General features: G+C 44.4%; 1 protein-coding gene across 1 annotated transcript in view; it reads right to left on the bottom strand.

Annotated features, from left to right (window-relative positions):
- The window catches only part of MYO1E (myosin IE), a 189,285-nt gene that overhangs the window by 38,869 nt on the left and 131,697 nt on the right, over window positions 1-18,719 (bottom strand). Inside the window, exons 19-20 of the mRNA XM_077263863.1 lie at window positions 13,711-13,855; window positions 3,302-3,416 (exon numbers count right to left, since the gene is read on the bottom strand). Coding sequence (XP_077119978.1) covers window positions 3,302-3,416; window positions 13,711-13,855 — 260 coding nt within the window. The remainder of the gene's footprint in view (window positions 1-3,301; window positions 3,417-13,710; window positions 13,856-18,719) is intronic.

Genomic DNA, 18,719 nt, shown 5'->3' on the forward strand with positions numbered 1-18,719 from the left:
GGTGCAATAGTAAGAGAATGACTGTCAATTGACATCGATCTAAGGCACCATGCTAAATCTCACTTTGTGGGGTATCCTTGATAATGAGGAAGGTGAGAGATCAGCCTAAGGCCTGTCCCACACATCCAGATAATTCCGGTACCGGAAAAATCAGTACCGGAGTTATCCGTGTCCGTGTGCTCACGTGGCACATCAGTGTGGCACACGTGCGGCAGCCGTGTGCCTGCTGAGGACCACACAGACCGTGCAGGAGACAGCGCTAGAGATAAGCGCTGTCCCCTGCATCTGGTGCTGAAGCCGGAATTCATTCCTTCTTCCCAACAGCGTTCGCTGGAAAGAAGGAATGAAAAATCATTGGTTTTTTTTGTGTGTTTAAAATAAAGATCCTTGTCAGCACCCCCCTCCCACCCCCTGTGCGCCCGCCCGCTTTAAATAACTCACCCAGCTCCCTCAATGCTTCCTCTCAGCGCCGCAGCTTCTTCCTGTATGAGCGGTCACGTGGTACCGCTAATTTCAGTGATGAATATGCGGCTCCACCCCTATGGGAGGTGGAGCCGCATATTCATCACTGTAATGGGCGGCACCACGTGACCGCTCATATAGGACAAGCTGCGGCGCTGAGAGGAAGCATCGAGGGAGCTGGGTGAGTATTTTATTTACAGTGGGCGGGCGCACAGGGGGTGGTGACAAGGATCTTTATTTTAAACACACAAAAAAAAATATGATTTTTCATTCCTTCTCTCCAACGAACGCTGTTGGGAAGAAGGAATGCATGGTGGCTTCAGCACAAGCTGGGGAGACAGCGCTTACTGTACTGCTGTCTCCTGCACGGCACACGGACAGCATCCGTGTGCGGTACATGTTTTACACGGACCCATTGACTTTAATGGGTCCGTGTGATCCGGCCGCTCCCACGAACACTGACATGTCTCCGTGTTTTTCAAACAGACACACGGTCCGTGAAAACACGCTGACATGTGCAGAGACACATTGATTTTAATGTGTCTACATGAGTCAGTGTCTCCGGTACGTGAGGAAACTGTCACCACACGTACCGGAGCCACTGACGTGTGAAACCGGCCTAAAACTACACGGGGGAACTTGTTAATCATCTCAAGGCAGCTGGGACCACAGTCACCAAGAAAACCATTGGTAACACATTGTGCCGTAAGGCTATGTGCACACGTTGCGGATTCTATGCGGATCCACAGCGTTTTTTTGTGGTGCAGAAACGCTGCAGATCCGCAGTTGATTTATAGTACAATGTCAACCAATGACAGAAAAAAAAAAGCTGTGCCCACGTTGTGGAAAATCCGCTGCGGAAACGCTGCGGTTTAAAAGTAGTAGCATGTCACTTCTTTTTTGCGGATCTGCAGCGTTTTTGTACCCATTCCATTATAGAAATCCGCAGGGGTAAAAAAAACGCAGCAAATCCACAAAAAAAAAAAAAAAAGCGACAAATCAGGAGAGGCAGAATCCGTGCCAGAAATTCCTAAGGCTAATCCGCAACGTGTGCACATAGCCTTAGGCTGCTTTCACACTAGCGTCGGTACGTCGGCCAGACGCATGATGTGAAAGAAATGCCCGACGTGGGCAGCGGAAGCAATCTTACGACGCTTCCGCTGCCTCATTGTAAGGTCCGGGGAGGAGGGGGCAGAGTTTCGGCTGTGGATGCGCGGTCGAAAATAGCAGACACGACGCGCAAAAAAAGTTACATGTAACTTTTTGTGCCGACAGTCCGCCAAAACACGACGCAACCGTCGCACGACGGTTGCGACGTGTGGCAATACGTCGGTAATGTTAATCTGTGGGGAAAAAAAACGCATCCTGCAGACAACTTTGCAGGATGCGTTTTTTCTCCTGAACGACGCATTGCAAACGACGCTAGTGTGAAAGTAGCCTTAAGGTTTAAAATCCTGCAGTGCCCTCAAGGTCGCCCTGCTCAAGAAGGCACATGTGCAGGCCCGTCTGAAGTTTGCCAGTGAACACCTGGATGATCCTGTGAGTGACTGGGAGAAGGTGCTGTTATCAAATGAGACAAACTGACGTCTCTGGCATTAACTCAACTCGTTGTGTTTGGAGGAAGAGAAATGCTGCCTATGACCCAAAGAACACTGTCCCCACTGTCAAGCATGGAGGTGGAAACATTATGTTTTGGGGGTGTTTCTCGGCTAAGGGAATAGGACTACTACACCGCATCAATGGGAGAATGGATGGAGCCATGTACTGTAAAATCCTGAGTCAAAACCTCCTTTAATCCGCCAGGACATTCAAAATGGGTCGTGGCTGGGTCTTCCGGCAAGACAATGACCTAAAACATATAGGCAAGGCAACAAAGGAGTGGCTGAAAAAGAAGCACATTAAGGTCATGGAGTGGCCTAGCCAGTCTCTAGACCTTAGTCCCATAGAAAACTTATGGAGGGAGTTGAAGCTCCGAGTTGCCAAGCGACAGCCTCAAAATCTTAATGATTTAGAGATAATCTGCAAAGAGGAGTGGACCAAAATTCCTCCTGACTTGTGTGCAAACCTCATCATCAACTACAAAAAAGTCTGACTTGTGCTTCCCAACAAGGGATTTGCCACCAAGTATTAAGTCTTGTTTGCCAGAGGGTTCAAATACTTCACACTGCAAAATGCTAATAAATTTATATAATTTATACAATGAGAGATGGAATATCAAAAATAAAATCCAGAAAATCACAACGTTAAAATTAACCTAGCCTTAAAATTATATGCTGTTCATATCTTTGACAGTGGCCAATCTTACAAAATCAGCAAGGGATCAAATACTTATTACCCCCACTGTACGGTCACAGGAACACCCCTTCACCCCCTCCATTCCCTGGTATCGTGATAGCATGCATGCCACACTGTCACAATTCAGCAGTACCTTTTCCCAAGCCTGGACAACCCCTTTAAGTTCTCTTTGTAGCTACACAGAAAGTAATAGTTTAAACTGTGTTGAGTTCAGTTTCTCTGCTTGGTTTTATAAACAGGTCAGTTTTCCACAAATTGTTACAAAACAGATGCAAACTGAAGCAGGTGGTCCCCCTTGACTAATGGGATCTGCCTGGTTTCCGATAGGTGAACAGAACGAAAGTGCTCCATAAAGAGATTTTTGTAACATTTAAAAAAACATACCAATTGGAAACCAGACAGACACCATTTTAGTCAATTGGGCCATTATGCTTCAGTCTGCCTGCCTCAGTTTTGTAACATTTCCATATGAATTTACAATATTGTTCACACCTTGTGTTCCATTTTAGCCGTCATGAATATAATTTAGATCTAATAATCATACCTTGTTCTCGCATCTCAACATACTTCTTCCTGGCAACATATTTCCTCCAGGCTTTCTGTATTGTTCGAGCATAGCCATCATACTTCCGCTCACGCATTTCTTCCAAGAGAAATAGCTATGGCAGAAAAAAATTATATTAAAATGTAAGAATTAGCTATACTTTCACACTTTCACATACATGCTTGATTCTAAGCTGCAGGACTTTATGGCAACCTATAAGATGCCCCAATACCAATGCACCAAAAATATACTGTAGGGCTAAGCAACAGCACATGTGAAAAAGACTTGGGTAAACTAATAGATCATAAACTGAACATGAGTCAACAGTGTGATGCAGCAGCAAAAAAGGCAAATTCAATTCTGGGATGTATTAACAGAAGCATACAGTCTAGATCACACAACGTCATTATTATCCTCTACTCCTCTTTGGTCAGACCTCATTTGGAATACTGTGTCCAGTTCTGGGCACCACATTTTAAAAAAGACATCAACAAACTGTAGCAAGTTCAGAGAAGAGCGACCAGAATGGGGACTGCACTGACTGGTCTGCAAACCATGTCCTATGAGGAACGGTTACAGAATTTAGGAATGTTTAGCATGCAAAAAAGAAGACTGAGAGGAGACTTAATAGCGGTCTACAAATATCTCAAGGGCTGTCACATTGTAGAAGGATCATCTTTATTCTCATTTGCACAAGGATAGACTAAAAGCAAATGGGATGAAACTGAATGGGAGGAGACAGATTAGATATTAGAAAAAACAATTTTTGGACAGTTAGGGTGATCAATGAGTGGAACAGGCTGCCACAAGAGGTGGCGAGTTCTCCTTCAATGGAAGTTTTCAAACAGAGGCTGGACAGACACCTGTCTGGGATGATTTAGTGAATCCGGCTTTGAGCAGGGGGTTGGACCAGATGACCCAGGAGGTCCCTTCCAACTCTACCATTCAACCCCTGTCCCTGCATTAGTGAGGAGGGCTGACCGAAAAACCACAACTCTGGGATTTTGATTATTTTTCTCTTTACGGAGTTTATAATATGAGTTCATTTTAGATTTTGGTAGACTATTTTTACGAACTTAGGGATACCAAATAGGTAAAGAAAAACAGTGGAAAAGGGGATGACGTGAACTTTTACACACTTAAAAGGAAACTGCTCACCAGAAAACCACCAATAACCTGCAGATATGGTCAATTGGCAGGTGAATAGTGTTACTAACCTGCCCTGCATCCGCACTTACCTGAATGCTGTTGGGGGGGGGGGGGGGGGGGGGGGAAGAACTTCCGGGTTTCAGTCATGACGGCGGCGCCAACGCTTGTACAGTCACCGCTGTAACCATGCCCCCAGCCCTGACAGTCACTGGCTCCGCATTGGGGACAGGGGTTCCCTTACATTTTTTTTAACTATTTTTTTAGTCCTGTTAGGAGACTTGAATCTGCACTCATGTTATCACTTATTCCATATACTGCAATATCATAGTATTGCAGCATGGTGTACATCACAGTCTCCCGCTCTGCTCCAAAGGAGTACTATACGGCAACAAGCTGGACCTTTAGCAGGCCATGGATGCGCCTGCTGTAGTAACAAGTCGGTCATCTCACTGGCAACAACTTCATTTAAAAGCAGCTGACAGATTGATAGCAGCATTTAAATGGTTAACAGCAGCGTCTGGAGGTCAGCCTCCCTCACTGCTGTTTGAGACACATGTTGGTTATGTAACATAGCCAGCATCTACCACGTGTGACAAGAGTGCAGCCTCCACATCCCCATACGTGGACCCCAGTGCTGACAGATTTACGTCAATTTGCAATAAGGGCTTAAAGGAAATCTGTCAGTAGGATAAATGCTCCTAAGCAGTCTATATGGGCATGCAGGTCATCGGAAGCTGAATAAAATGATACCTTGATATCTGTGATCTGATGTTTAAATTCAGAGATGTCCTTGTTTTTACTATATGTAAATAACTGTTCAAGGCTATGTGCTGGACACTGATCTGCATGAGAATCTGCCTCCAGAGCTTATTTTTTAAATAAAAGGAGGTGTTTTCAGTGTAGGATATGTAATCAACACAATATTGCAATCTTGTCTGCCTGTAAGATGGAAGCTGAGAGGAACCTGCAAATATGTCAGTTATAATCACACAGCTCAGCAGTGAGATCAGGAGAGCAGACATTACTTGTCTCATACAGGTAATGGCCCCTTTCATGTAAAAGAAGCTCTGGGGGCAGATTCTCATGCAGATCAGTGTCTGGCCCACAGCCTGGAACAGCTCATTTACCCTATAAACAAAATTGGATTTTTCTTGAATAAGACATTGGATTGCAGATAAAGATGTCATTTTATTTAGCTTCCTATGATCTACAAGTATTTCATACCATCCTATAGAAAAAATGACCAAAGTATGGAAAGGACAAAGCAACAACTTATCAGCCGGAGCGCTCCAGGAAGCCGGGTTCCTTCTGCAGCTTATTCGGCAAGCACTATAGCTTGCCAAATAAGAGGGAACCCAAACAAATTCGCTCAACTCTAATCTTTATTAATGATTTAGATGAAGGAATTGAGAGTAAACCGAATACATTTGCTGATGACACAAAGCGAGGAGGGATAGCAAATACTAGAGAAGAGAGGATTCAAAAAGATCTAAAACTAGAACTGTGGGTAGGAAATAACAGAATTGTTTTCAACAGGGAGAAATTAAAAGTCCTACACCTGGGCAAGAAAAAAAAACAAAAGCATAGGTAGGCACAGTTCTCCTGGCATTCCCCAAACGCTGACTACCAGATAAAGGAGGGCAGGTCATCTGTCACAGAACACGTTTCCACCGGGTGGCCTGCCATGGCTAAACTGCGGAGCTTCCTGAACGCTCCCACGTTTCTTTAATATCACGGTTGATTGTGGAATAATTAGGAGAGAAGAAATTTCACAAACTAACTTGTAACAATGTAGTCGCCCTATTACCGGACCACACTCGAATTCCGTGAGTTTTTTTTTTTTCTTTTTTTTTTAAAGACCCATTATTTCCCAAATGTTTGCACAGACCGACTGAATGGCTTGGGGCTGGATTTTATACTGAATTCATTGTGTGTCCCAATGCTTTCAGCTATATACCGGTAGTTTACACAAGTGACACCAACAAAGTGGAAATGATTCAGTTTAATTCCATCATAGAAACATGGTCAGTATACTTCTCTATTGTACAATCTGGACATCAAAGCCTATTGAAAAAAAGAAAAGGAAATGGTATTCAGCGCAGCATTCCTCCCTGCCATGTTCGAAGCTGGAGATTTTTTAAGCTAAATATAGTGTCTGAAATTCATTGGCGGTTTTGAGTTAGGCCACAGATGTCATGAATATTTTCAAGATCTACTTTAGACGCAAGAAAAACTGAACACATTTATATTGTTAGGCTGTCTTCTTCCCGTCATACTCATTCTAATCTCTGTTGCACAGTCCATCATGGCATAGCGTGAAGCATATAGTCGGTCAGTGTCTAGCCAAGCGAGAATAATAATTAGGTGTAACACCGACTTAAAATTGAACCATCACAAGATACGATCATTCTAACCAATCTTGAGGTACTAGAGCAGCTCAAGGCAATTTGGTCACAGGTGATAAACACAAGACAAGGGGGCTGAACGGTCACAGCCAGACTTCATCACACACACAGTTATGGGCCGACGCAAAAAATGCTGTCCTGTACTGAACACAAACCAGACAAGGTGTTGACGATTGTATGAAAAGGGTTTTTCACTTAACACCATACAAGCATTTGCAAACATTTACCAGTAACAGGATTAAAAGGCCCTCAAGTGCAATAAAAAAAAAAAAAAAAAAAAGATATAGCAAAGGAAAATAATTCATGGCCGTGTATAAACAAGAAGCTTAAAAAAAAAAAAAAAAAAAAAAAAGTGTTTGAACAAATGTTTTTTGTCTTAAAGGGGTTTTCCCCACAAACAGATGCAATTTTAATCAACATTTTAATCAATAGACCTTGGAACAACAACATGTTCCACAATTGGATGCATTTTAAATAAAATGTCCCTGTGCTGAGATAATCTTATAAACGTGCCTCTGCTGTGTACTGTGTAATGGCCGTGTCTGACTGTACAGAGACATGGTCTTATCTCACAGCTACTGGGCAGGGGAGGAAGAATGTATATGGACATTACAGCACAAGATCACAGCTGATTTTTTCAAGTAAAACATTGCTTAAGAACAGGAAGTGAAATATTGTTGCCTCACAAAAAGAATCAGTCATGATCCCATGCTGTCCTGGCTGCAGTGTCAGACTGGAGCACCTTGGGCCCACCAGAGAACAATCATTCTTGGGGCCCACTATGTAGCCACATAGAAATAAATACAAGACCACCAATTGTGCAATATAACACGCTAATATCAGGGCATAACATAAGGGAGTACACATCTTAATGATAGAGCAGGGGTTGGCGCCCACATTTTGGTTCAAACTAAATGATAAATGTCCCCTGGTGTTTATTAACCACTAGGCCAATGTGTTATAGCACCAGTGCAGTGGAGGGGGTTTTATGACATCTTATCTATACTCGTGGGAAAATCCACGGCGGGAATTGGCCGATGCAGATTTAACATTCACCACAGATTTCATCCTTTGCGATACAAAGGATCAGGTCAGTGGTAAAGGTGCGACATTACATAGTAAACGCAGCAATATCTGCACAATGTATGTGTGGATATTTCCGCTGTTAATTTGCTGTTTGAGTTCTGCAGAAAATACATTATGTGAATGTCCCCTGTTATAGTGGTAGGAGTCCTAAATCACTTAATCAAGACTAAGGGAGCTTAGTCTCCAGAAACGCGTTGAGGTTCGTACCCATATGGTTTGTGCTGAAGTTTGCATCCTCCATGCTTAAGTTTGTGAATAAAGAAAACTTTTTCACGGATTCGGTGAAGATGGACATTTTCTTCTTTTGGGTAATGCAGGGGGACAGGGGCTCAGTCAGGGGTGATACGGGGGGGGAAGGGACAGTCACTCAGGGGTGATACCAGGGGAGGTGGTGCAGTCGGAGGTAATACAGAGGGAAAGGCTCAATCAGGATGATACAGGAGGAGGGGGTGCAGTCAGGGGTGATACAGGAGGAGGGGGTGCAGTCAGGGGTGATACAGGAGGAGGGGGTGCAGTCAGGGGTGATACAGGAGGGGGTGCAGTCAGGGGTGATACAGGAGGAGGGGGTGCAGTCAGGGATGATACAGGAGGAGGGGGTGCAGTCAGGGGTGATACAGGAGGAGGGGGTGCAGTCAGGGGTGATACAGGAGGAGGGGGTGCAGTCAGGGGTGATACAGGAGGAGGGGGTGCAGTCAGGAGTGATACAGGAGGAGGGGGTGCAGTCAGGAGTGATACAGGAGGAGGGGGTGCAGTCAGGGGTGATACAGGAGGAGGGGGTGCAGTCAGGGGTGATACAGGAGGAGGGGGTGCAGTCAGGGATGATACAGGAGGAGGGGGTGCAGTCAGGGATGATACAGGAGGAGGGGGTGCAGTCAGGGATGATACAGGAGGAGGGGGTGCAGTCAGGGGTGATACAGGAGGAGGGGGTGCAGTCAGGAGTGATACAGGAGGGGGTGCAGTCAGGGGTGATACAGGAGGAGGGGGTGCAGTCAGGGGTGATACAGGAGGAGGGGGTGCAGTCAGGGGTGATACAGGAGGAGGGGGTGCAGTCAGGGGTGATACAGGAGGAGGGGGTGCAGTCAGGGGTGATACAGGAGGAGGGGGTGCAGTCAGGGGTGATACAGGAGGAGGGGGTGCAGTCAGGGATGATACAGGAGGAGGGGGTGCAGTCAGGGATGATACAGGAGGAGGGGGTGCAGTCAGGGGTGATACAGGAGGAGGGGGTGCAGTCAGGGATGATACAGGAGGAGGGGGTGCAGTCAGGGATGATACAGGAGGAGGGGGTGCAGTCAGGGATGATACAGGAGGAGGGGGTGCAGTCAGGGATGATACAGGAGGAGGGGGTGCAGTCAGGGGTGATACAGGAGGAGGGGGTGCAGTCAGGAGTGATACAGGAGGGGGTGCAGTCAGGGGTGATACAGGAGGAGGGGGTGCAGTCAGGGGTGATACAGGAGGAGGGGGTGCAGTCAGGGATGATACAGGAGGAGGGGGTGCAGTCAGGGGTGATACAGGAGGAGGGGGTGCAGTCAGGGATGATACAGGAGGAGGGGGTGCAGTCAGGGATGATACAGGAGGAGGGGGTGCAGTCAGGGATGATACAGGAGGAGGGGGTGCAGTCAGGGGTGATACAGGAGGAGGGGGTGCAGTCAGGGATGATACAGGAGGAGGGGGTGCAGTCAGGGATGATACAGGAGGAGGGGGTGCAGTCAGGGATGATACAGGAGGAGGGGATGCAGTCAGGGGCAAGGGGTTGACGTCAGGGGTGATATAGAAGGAGGGAGTGCAGACTAAAGGCCCCCATTTACACTTAATTTTAGGATGGCAGGGGGCCCTTGTTCAACCTTTGCAGGTGTAGCAGGGAGCCCTCTATCTCCCTCTGCTGCTTACACTGTAGGGGAGGGGAGCGCGCGTTGTGTGATGGACGTCGTAATGCATCGTTTGGAGAAAAAACGCATCCTGCGGGCAACTTTGCAGGATGCGTTTTTTTCTCATAGACTTTCATTAGCAATGCATTGCGACGGATTGCCACACGTTGCATCCGTCGTGCGACGGATGAGTCGTGTTTTGGCGGACCGTCGGCACAAAAAAAAAACGTTCCATGTAACTTTTTGTGCGTCGCGTCCGCCATTTTCGACCGCGCATGCGCGGCCGGAACTCAGCCCCGGACATTACAATGGGGCAGCGGATGCGTTGAAAGACTGCATCCGCTGCCCCCATTGTGCATTTCTTTCACAATGTGCGTTGGCAAGTCAGGCCGACGCATGGCGACCGCCCCGTACCGACGATAGTGTGAAAGCAGCCTTACTTACAAATCCTGAGCCGCAGGCTGCAGCAGCCAAACATGTCAGCTGTTATCAGTGACTTGCACACTGCTCTGAGTAGCTCTGAGCGCTGGAGCCAGAAGTGGTGACGTCACGCTGGGAGGACGTCCTGCTCGCTGCTCCTCCCACAGTCAGTTAGTTAGAGAGCAGTGCGGGCGTCACTGATAACAGATGACATGATCAGCTCAGGATTTGTAAGTAACACAGCGCTCATGTGTCCTGATGACTATGTCACTGCTAGGGGAGAGCAGTCAGTATGCAGTGCTGGCACACATGACTTTTGTTCACTGTGCAGACTGCAGCAAACACTGCCCACTTCTATAGTGAAATTAATATTCACCCCTCTCCATGCCCATGGGGGCGTGGGGAGCAGTGAATATTCATTTCCCTTTAGCAGCGGGGACATGGGCTTCTTCTTCCTGTCACCAGCGGCTGCTCCGCTGGCACCAGGGGCCCCCATAGCAGCTGCCCACTGGCTGCTGGCCAGTATGCCAGCAGGTGTCACTGCTTTGGCCCACCGGAGAATCCTCCGGTTGGCCAGTCCGACCCTGCCTGTCTGTATACTCTGGCTTCTCCCCCACCCAGTAGCTGTGGTATGATCAGACCATGTTCCTGTAGAGTCAGACACAGCCATTACACAGTACACAGCAGGGGCACATTTATAAGATTATCTCAGCACAGGAACATTTTTTTTTTAATCTGTAATTTATCTGCCATGACCTTCTTTTGATGAGATTGGTCAGATTCACTCATGTCTCCTGCAGGATATGACATTAGATGCTCACTAATTCATAAGTGTATAAGCAATTACAGACAGCAGTCTGAATCATTTGCCTGTAATTTCCGGTTACTGGACTTGTGGCCTTTTATTATTCTTTTCAATAAAGATCCTGGAATTTCTCCCGAACTGTATGTAGACTGCAGATAAAAACCATCCCATCCACTTATTACATACGGTATATTGCTTTTTCTATTCATCTGTAACCCAGGAATAATATTATGAAGTCAATGTTGTACAGTAAAAATGCTGGTAGTGAATATCCACCAATAAGCCTAATGGCTCCATACTGAACTATTTTATGAGGAAGACGGTCTACAAATAGTTGTGGTAATGTGCACATTTTTTCTGCTATTTTCCATATACCACGTCCTATTTATTCAGGTGTAGATGTGTCAGCGATCAGTAACCACCACAATCAGGCAACAGCCACAATTACTAAAAACTCGTGATTCAATCTGCACAAGAGAGTTGGACAAGATTTCAAAGGCACAGGACAGAGATTTGCTGTACATGTCAGCTCAGCGAGATCTTTAGTGGTGGGTTAGCCCAAACAAATAGAATAGAAATTATATTATATTCCATTACAACTGTAATTAGACAGGAAAGGAGAAAATGCATTGCTCAATATTTAAACGTTTCCCTGCTGTAAGATGTCCACAAAAATTGTGGTTTCAAGAATGTCTTCCAGGAACACAAGTCATATGGGCCGCTGCGTGGGGGAGAAGTAGACGGGCCGCTGCGTGGGGGAGAAGTAGACGGGGCCGCTGCGTGGGGGAGAAGTAGAGGGGCCGCTGCGTGGGGGAGAAGTAGACGGGCCGCTGCGTGGGGGAGAAGTAGACGGGCCGCTGCGTGGGGGAGAAGTAGACGGGCCGCTGCTGTTGTGTAGTTGAGAGTCCTGCTCATAGGAGAAGAGAGCTACTCTGAGGTATGCATGTATTAATACATTGATTCGGGAGAAATAAAATCAGCAAAGATTTTTGGTGCTTCACTGGAACAACTGTGTGGACCACTTTTGAAAAGCATGACAGCCAATCATACAGTGTGCCTTGAAAGACCTTACATAAAAGAACTAAATGGTAAAAAAAAAAAAATATTCACTTTTCTTAGCTTAGGGCAATTAAAGGAATATTTCACCAGGTTTTAGCCATTTAATAGGAAAGCAGCATAATGTAGAGACAGAGACCCTGATTACAGTTGTGCCACTGACTGGTCTACTTGCTGCAGGTTGTCATGTAGTCCTCCCTATTCATGAGCTGTGTAACTCCGTCCCCACCACTGATTGGCAGCTTTCTGTCTCTGCACAGTGTACACAGAGCAGCCAATCAGTGGTGTGGGTGGGGTTACACACAGCTCAGCAATCAGAGAAGTGGAGGGTCTGCAGCAGACAAGAGGGATTTTATCAAAATGACAGCAAGCAGCCCAGTAAGTGTCACATCGCTGGAATCAGGATCTCTGCTAGTACATTACATTGCTCTCAGATGGGGTAGCAAAAACCTGGCAACAGAGCCCCTTTAACCCAACACTGAAATTTCCTCCATAGAAGTCTGCTACTGACCATATCTTTCTCAGCAAACAGGGATCTACATGCTGTTCTTAGCACATGAGCGCTGTGCTACTCGCCTATTCCATCTGCTCTTGCACAATACATTGTTAGTCATTGAAAGTGAGGAGAAAATATAACATTTTTCAAACAATAACCTTTATTTATTATTCAACAACACTAATGAAGAAAGACACAATCTTCTAAAACAATCATATCTAAAAACTAATAAGGAAAGAAAGAAAATGTCCCAGAGTCCAGGCCAGGGTGAGGTGCACACGAGATAAAGCATGCTGCTCACAGTAACTGGATTAACGAGGCATTGTCATGTTAAAGGACTCACTCAACACTACATACTGTACGTAAGGTGACTGATGGCAGAAGCAGGGGTATTCCGAGGGGGAGAAGGAATACAACTGCTCCTTCATCCTGGAACATCTGGGCCCACAAACCAGCGAATGCTCCAAAGCTTCAGAAATTCAGCCTCAGACCACTGTTAATAAATGATCATACCTCCAAGTACATGCAAAGGCTGGATAAAGTGCCCTTTATAGTGCTCCGATCGTATTGGGAAACTTCACTGAACTTGAATGACTCTTCATTTGCAGGAAATAACTGATACGATTTACAAATCAGAGATAACCGATATGTTGCAGATTTTATTGGAGAAGTTTGTGCGTCTCCTATTCACCTCTAACAAACGTAGTTCGAAAATAATTCCTCTTTAAAATATGAATAATGTATTCAATACGGATTAACAAAAAAATCCCAATAAAATGAAAGAAAAAAAAACCTAGAAATAGAACAAAATGGGTAATTCCAAATTAGGGCAGGTCAATCTAATAACCACATTCAGATTTGGAGCTTATTTTCAGATGTAAACATTTCTGCAGCGTGTGCATCTACCATTGTTCATTTTGGAAAAATATTTTACCTTTAGTCACCTACAATATTATTCGTTATCCTTGCTTATATAGCACCAACATATTCCACAGCGCTCTACAGTTACCATCATCATGGTCTCCACTGGGACTCACAATCTAAATTCCCTTGGAGTGTGGGAGGAAACCAGAGTACCTGGAGGAAACCCACGCACACACATTATAGCTGTAATACTAAGTACTCACCGACTCTGGAGCTTTGATAAAGATTTTGGTTTTTCCAAGCTGAAACTGGTCAGCGTCCATATTAACAGAATGCAGTAAGTGGAGGACCCCTTTCTTCTCGTCTCCTCGCCAGGAAGGCCAGGTTTCTTTGGTGAGAATAGCGTATCTGAGAGAGCAAATTTGTAACAATTTAACAGTTGTGTTAAGATAACGTCATCTGCTAACATGTATTTTAAACCTGTAACATTCTTAGTATTTTTAGTTTTTCTTAAAGAAGCACTCCTCCTCCCATCAAAGTTTTTACACTCTTAATACATAATTATATAACACTCTGTACTTACAATTGCTCATTTTGCCTTTTCTACCCAGCTAATTCTTTTCTCTGCTCTATGTAGAAACAGGAAGTCTCTTGTCCCTGCATTTATCATTCTCCTCCAACTCTTGACCCATCTGCTCCCTCCTACCCAGTCAGTTACTTTTGCAGTGACTTCTGACTCATGCAGGGAAAATAAACTTGCTGATTCTACATAGAGATAGATTCAGCTGGTCAGTATTTAATCATGTGCTGTCATAGACCTAATGGACAAGAGAAGAATTAGCAGGGTTGAAAGGTAAAATTAGCAATTGTAAGTACACAGTTCTATATAACATGATTGCAATAAAGAGGATAAAAAAAACCTTGATGGGAGGAGTACTTCTTTAAGTGCACAAATTGGCAAATAAGATTTCCCTTATTTCTCTTTAGCAAATAGCCATCAACATGGAACAGGTCTCAACTATTTACATATTATAATGAACAACATTAAAGATCAGGGAATTTGGAGAAAAAGCCTCGAAATGCATGAACATTTGAATTTGCTATTATGACTAAGCACATCTATTGGAAAAATAGCAGGAATTCCTGTGTACTTTAGTAGTCCACTTTTACAAATATAATAATTATATTAGTCCACTTTTACAAATCTATTAATTATTGGCACAATAAAAAAAATTAGAGACTAATTATCCAATTCTTCAATTAAAAGTAAGATGACATTTTCAAACTGCCAAGTACAAGGACTTAAGACTAATCTATATACAAATATTTACTTTTGGAATTAAAACGCCAATCCGCTCCTCTGCTCGGTGCATGGCAATACGACAATCCAAAACAAGAGTCATAAAGGAGAGGCTTTATTATACTATCAGGGACGTGTTGGCTGGGAAAGGTGCGGGTTTATTTTGGTCCTGATCTACATTTATACATTTTTTGTACTAAGCCACTGATGTTTTTATAAAGATTCAATAAAGCATGTCATTTTTATGAAAGAAAGCTGGCTCTAGTTTTGGATTGTCAAATATTCCTTTTGTTTGATTTTCTTCATCTAATTAAGTCACAAACAAATTATGAATGAAACAGCATTAAATGATCACGATGATTAATAAGGATAATGATTAAGAACCTGTCAAGAAATAGATAGCTGTCAATTCATTATCATTTCCAGGAATTAAGTGCCACGTTAGGCAAATGCATGAATGACAGATATGTATTACAAATGTGTAATTGTCTCATCATCAACCTTATATTTGAGGAGTGGTCATAAAACTGGATTCTATATATGTGTCAATTCAATAGTGATGACACTCACAAGTTACAATATATGGAGAGTATCGGGTTAATAGGCTACTCCAAGCAGGACCGGCTCCAGGTTTTTGAGAGCCCCGGGCGAAAGTCCCCCCCCCCCCCCCCCTTTAACACATACCACGATTCATGATGCCCAGATACAGCAGAGAAGTATAGGTATAGTACAATGCCAGATTTCACTTCTTACATGAGTGATAGCTATTGTAAATTCTGCAGTGTATATATACAGGACAGGAGAAGTGGTACTGTGCGGTGTATATATACAGGGGAGAGGTACTGTGCGGTGTATATATACAGGGGAGAGGTACTGTGCGGTGTATATATACAGGGGAGAGGTACTGTGCGGTGTATATACTTCAACAGCCGCCCAGCCCCCCAGCACCTGGTATGTATGTATGTATGTATGTATGTATGTATGTATGTATGTATGTATGTATGTATGTGTATATATATATATCTCAGCTGCAGCCGCCCAGCCCATGGCCGCCCCAGGTCACCCAGACTGTCAGAATATACAGCGATATAGCATGGCACTCACTCAGGTGCCGGTAGCAGCTCCTCCAGTCCGGAGTCTGCCTGTGCCTGATTAGTTCAGCACTGCACAGTGCACACAGCCAGGAGAGCAGAGCAGGAGAACTCTCCGCCCACAATGTCACGCTGGTTGTGTCCTTAACCCCTATGTGCCTGGCCCTGCACTGACTGAGAAGATGCTTGTGCCAGGCAGGGCAAATTGAAAGGGTAGAAAGGGTTAAAGCGGCCAGATGGATGTATGACAGACAGCGTGAGTGGGCCCCCCTGTCTTGTCAGGGTCCCAGCACTTGCCCGGGTGCTGACGCCGGCCCTGACTCCAAGTCATGATGGCTAGATAAAAATACAGAAACTCTCTGCATTTAGTAGTGGGTCGTGGTAATACCGGAGCACTTCCTGGCAGTCTTATATGCAGTCTGTAAGGGATTAATATTGGAGTATTAATAGGCAGCAAAAGCTGGGCTATATAATATGGTAATGTGACAATAGGCAAGATCACAAGCAAAGAGCCCTACTTACCATGCACCTTACATACGCTTTTTTTCCCCCAAATAAAACTAGCCCTGAAACGAAGTATGGTACGTGGTAATAAGAGAGAAGAGCTTACACAGAATAAAGATGGCTTTTGGCATGTTTCTTGGGGATAGTTAGCCAGCGAGCAAGGAGCCATGCATGGAAGACGTTACTATTCGTGATGAGCGAAATTGCTTGGATAAGGTGTTAACCGAGTGCTAACCGAGCGTCTGCTCAAATATGAGATCAACATATGTCCAATTGTGCTACGGAAACATCATAATGAAACAACCAATCCCATACCCAATAATGTATAGGACAAAGAAGCCTCTCACCTAGCCAAATCAGTTCTCATGCTTCGCACTGACGAGGGCCAACAGCCCGAAACACCGTGTCTGCGAATTGAGATACTGATTTGGCTTTTATCCTAAGTCATATTGCAAGACTCGTTAGAGAGTTGATTGTGACTTGTAGGATCGCTACTTCCAACAGGTGGCGCTATAGAGTTAAGTCCTCTTTCTCAGAAGAGGCAATTTGCATAGGACAAAGAAGAGATCCCAACCATTATAATAAAAAGTCTAATTTTATTACGCCATAAAAGCAATAGAATAAAAAAAAATAATAAAAAAGCAAAATGCCGTCTAGGGGGATGCTAGAGCACATCATAATAAAAGTATCAAATTCCAAATAAAGGGGGTCATGCAGGATACAACAAATTGCTATATTTAACCACAACTAAATTAATGGTATGATATTGCGCCATAATGTGCGCATATTATGTGCAGTCATAATATCAATACATGCTAAACCATATAATGTATACATTTATAAGAAAAGACCCCTTTAAGAGACAAGAAATCCATGAAATTGTATCACCTAATCTGTACACCGTTAGGATGTGGTCAGGAGAAATTAAAAGGAAATGACCTTGTGTATGGTAACACAAAGATACACAGGAGACATGTCACAATAAATAATCACATTATCTCCATAACAAACCATGCTAACAACCCATCTAGATGTACCAAACGATAATAGTGTTAGAAAAATAATCAAGTAGATCGCGATGGTGCTCGTGGCGTCACCTCACCCCGACGCGCGATTCGCCGCCAGCTTCTTCCGGGCGCGTGCTCAAATAATATGTTGAGTCACTGCAGCTGCATGTCTTGCGGCCAGCTTGTTAGGCAATGCCTGCATGTGTTGTGGTTGTCGAACAGCTATGACATGCAGCCGCGGGGACTCAAACACATTATTCGAGCACACCGAAGACACTCAGTTATCACAGGAGCATGCTCAGAAAACACCTTATTTGAGCTCGTTCGCTAATCACCATTTATTATGACTAATAAAGACTATAAGAAGCCCGATGCACTCAGTGATATGGCATTTTCCAATAGCTACATTTATTTTATGACACCTAATTACAATTCTTCGCAAACATAATCCTCAGACTTCCTCATTACTAATGTACTTTATCACAATAAATAAAGACGTAGAACTACTCCAATATTAGTAACAGCACCAGTAGATAATATTAAAGTAAACCTGTCAGTAGGATCAAACTTCCTAAGCTGTCTATATGGGCATACAGGTCATAGGAAGCTGAATAAAAGAAAATATCTTAAAGATTATTTACATATTAAGAGAAATATGGATCTCTGGAACAGACCTCAGATTACAGATATCGAGGTATCACTTATCTGCCTCCAGAGCTGTGGGTAATTATTAGGGTCAGACAGCGTGAAACTCAGACGAGCGCTATTCGACCTTGTTTCGCCAGATTGCACTTGTGTCAATATTATATACTATGGAGCAGTTCAGACTAGCTCCTTTTTTCTCGTGCTGGGACGGCATGGAAAAAACAAACAAAAAAAACTGCTGCAGGTTGTGATTGGCAGCATATATCAGCTTACGCGCACCCATACAAGTCTATGGGTGGGTGCGTGCAAAACATTGGACTGCACTCGGATGTTATCAGAGTGCAGTCCAATATACACTGACACTGGATAAGATGGAGAAATTAAGCTCGCTATCTTCTCTGCACCTGTGATCCAATTAGGGCATCAAGAGAATTGGATCCTAGTAAAATGACACTGATCACGCTCGCGACATAGTTTCAGCCGAGGGTCATTTGCATATAGCATCCGATTCTCTTGCATGAGAATCATCGGATGCTGTACGCTAGTGTGAGCGAACTCCAACAGACATCTGCAGGTTCCTTTCAGTGCTTCAGCCTCACAAGCAGCCAGTGTTGCAATACAGTAGAGCTGTGAGAGCTGCAACAAATGTATTTGCAAGGAGACAAAGTTCAGTTCTACAGCGAATGCGTCGTTACATTTCTCACACTGGTAACTCCCTTTTATTA

Source organism: Ranitomeya variabilis, chromosome 5 (assembly GCF_051348905.1).
Source record: "Ranitomeya variabilis isolate aRanVar5 chromosome 5, aRanVar5.hap1, whole genome shotgun sequence".
Classification (NCBI taxonomy): Eukaryota; Metazoa; Chordata; class Amphibia; order Anura; family Dendrobatidae; genus Ranitomeya; species Ranitomeya variabilis.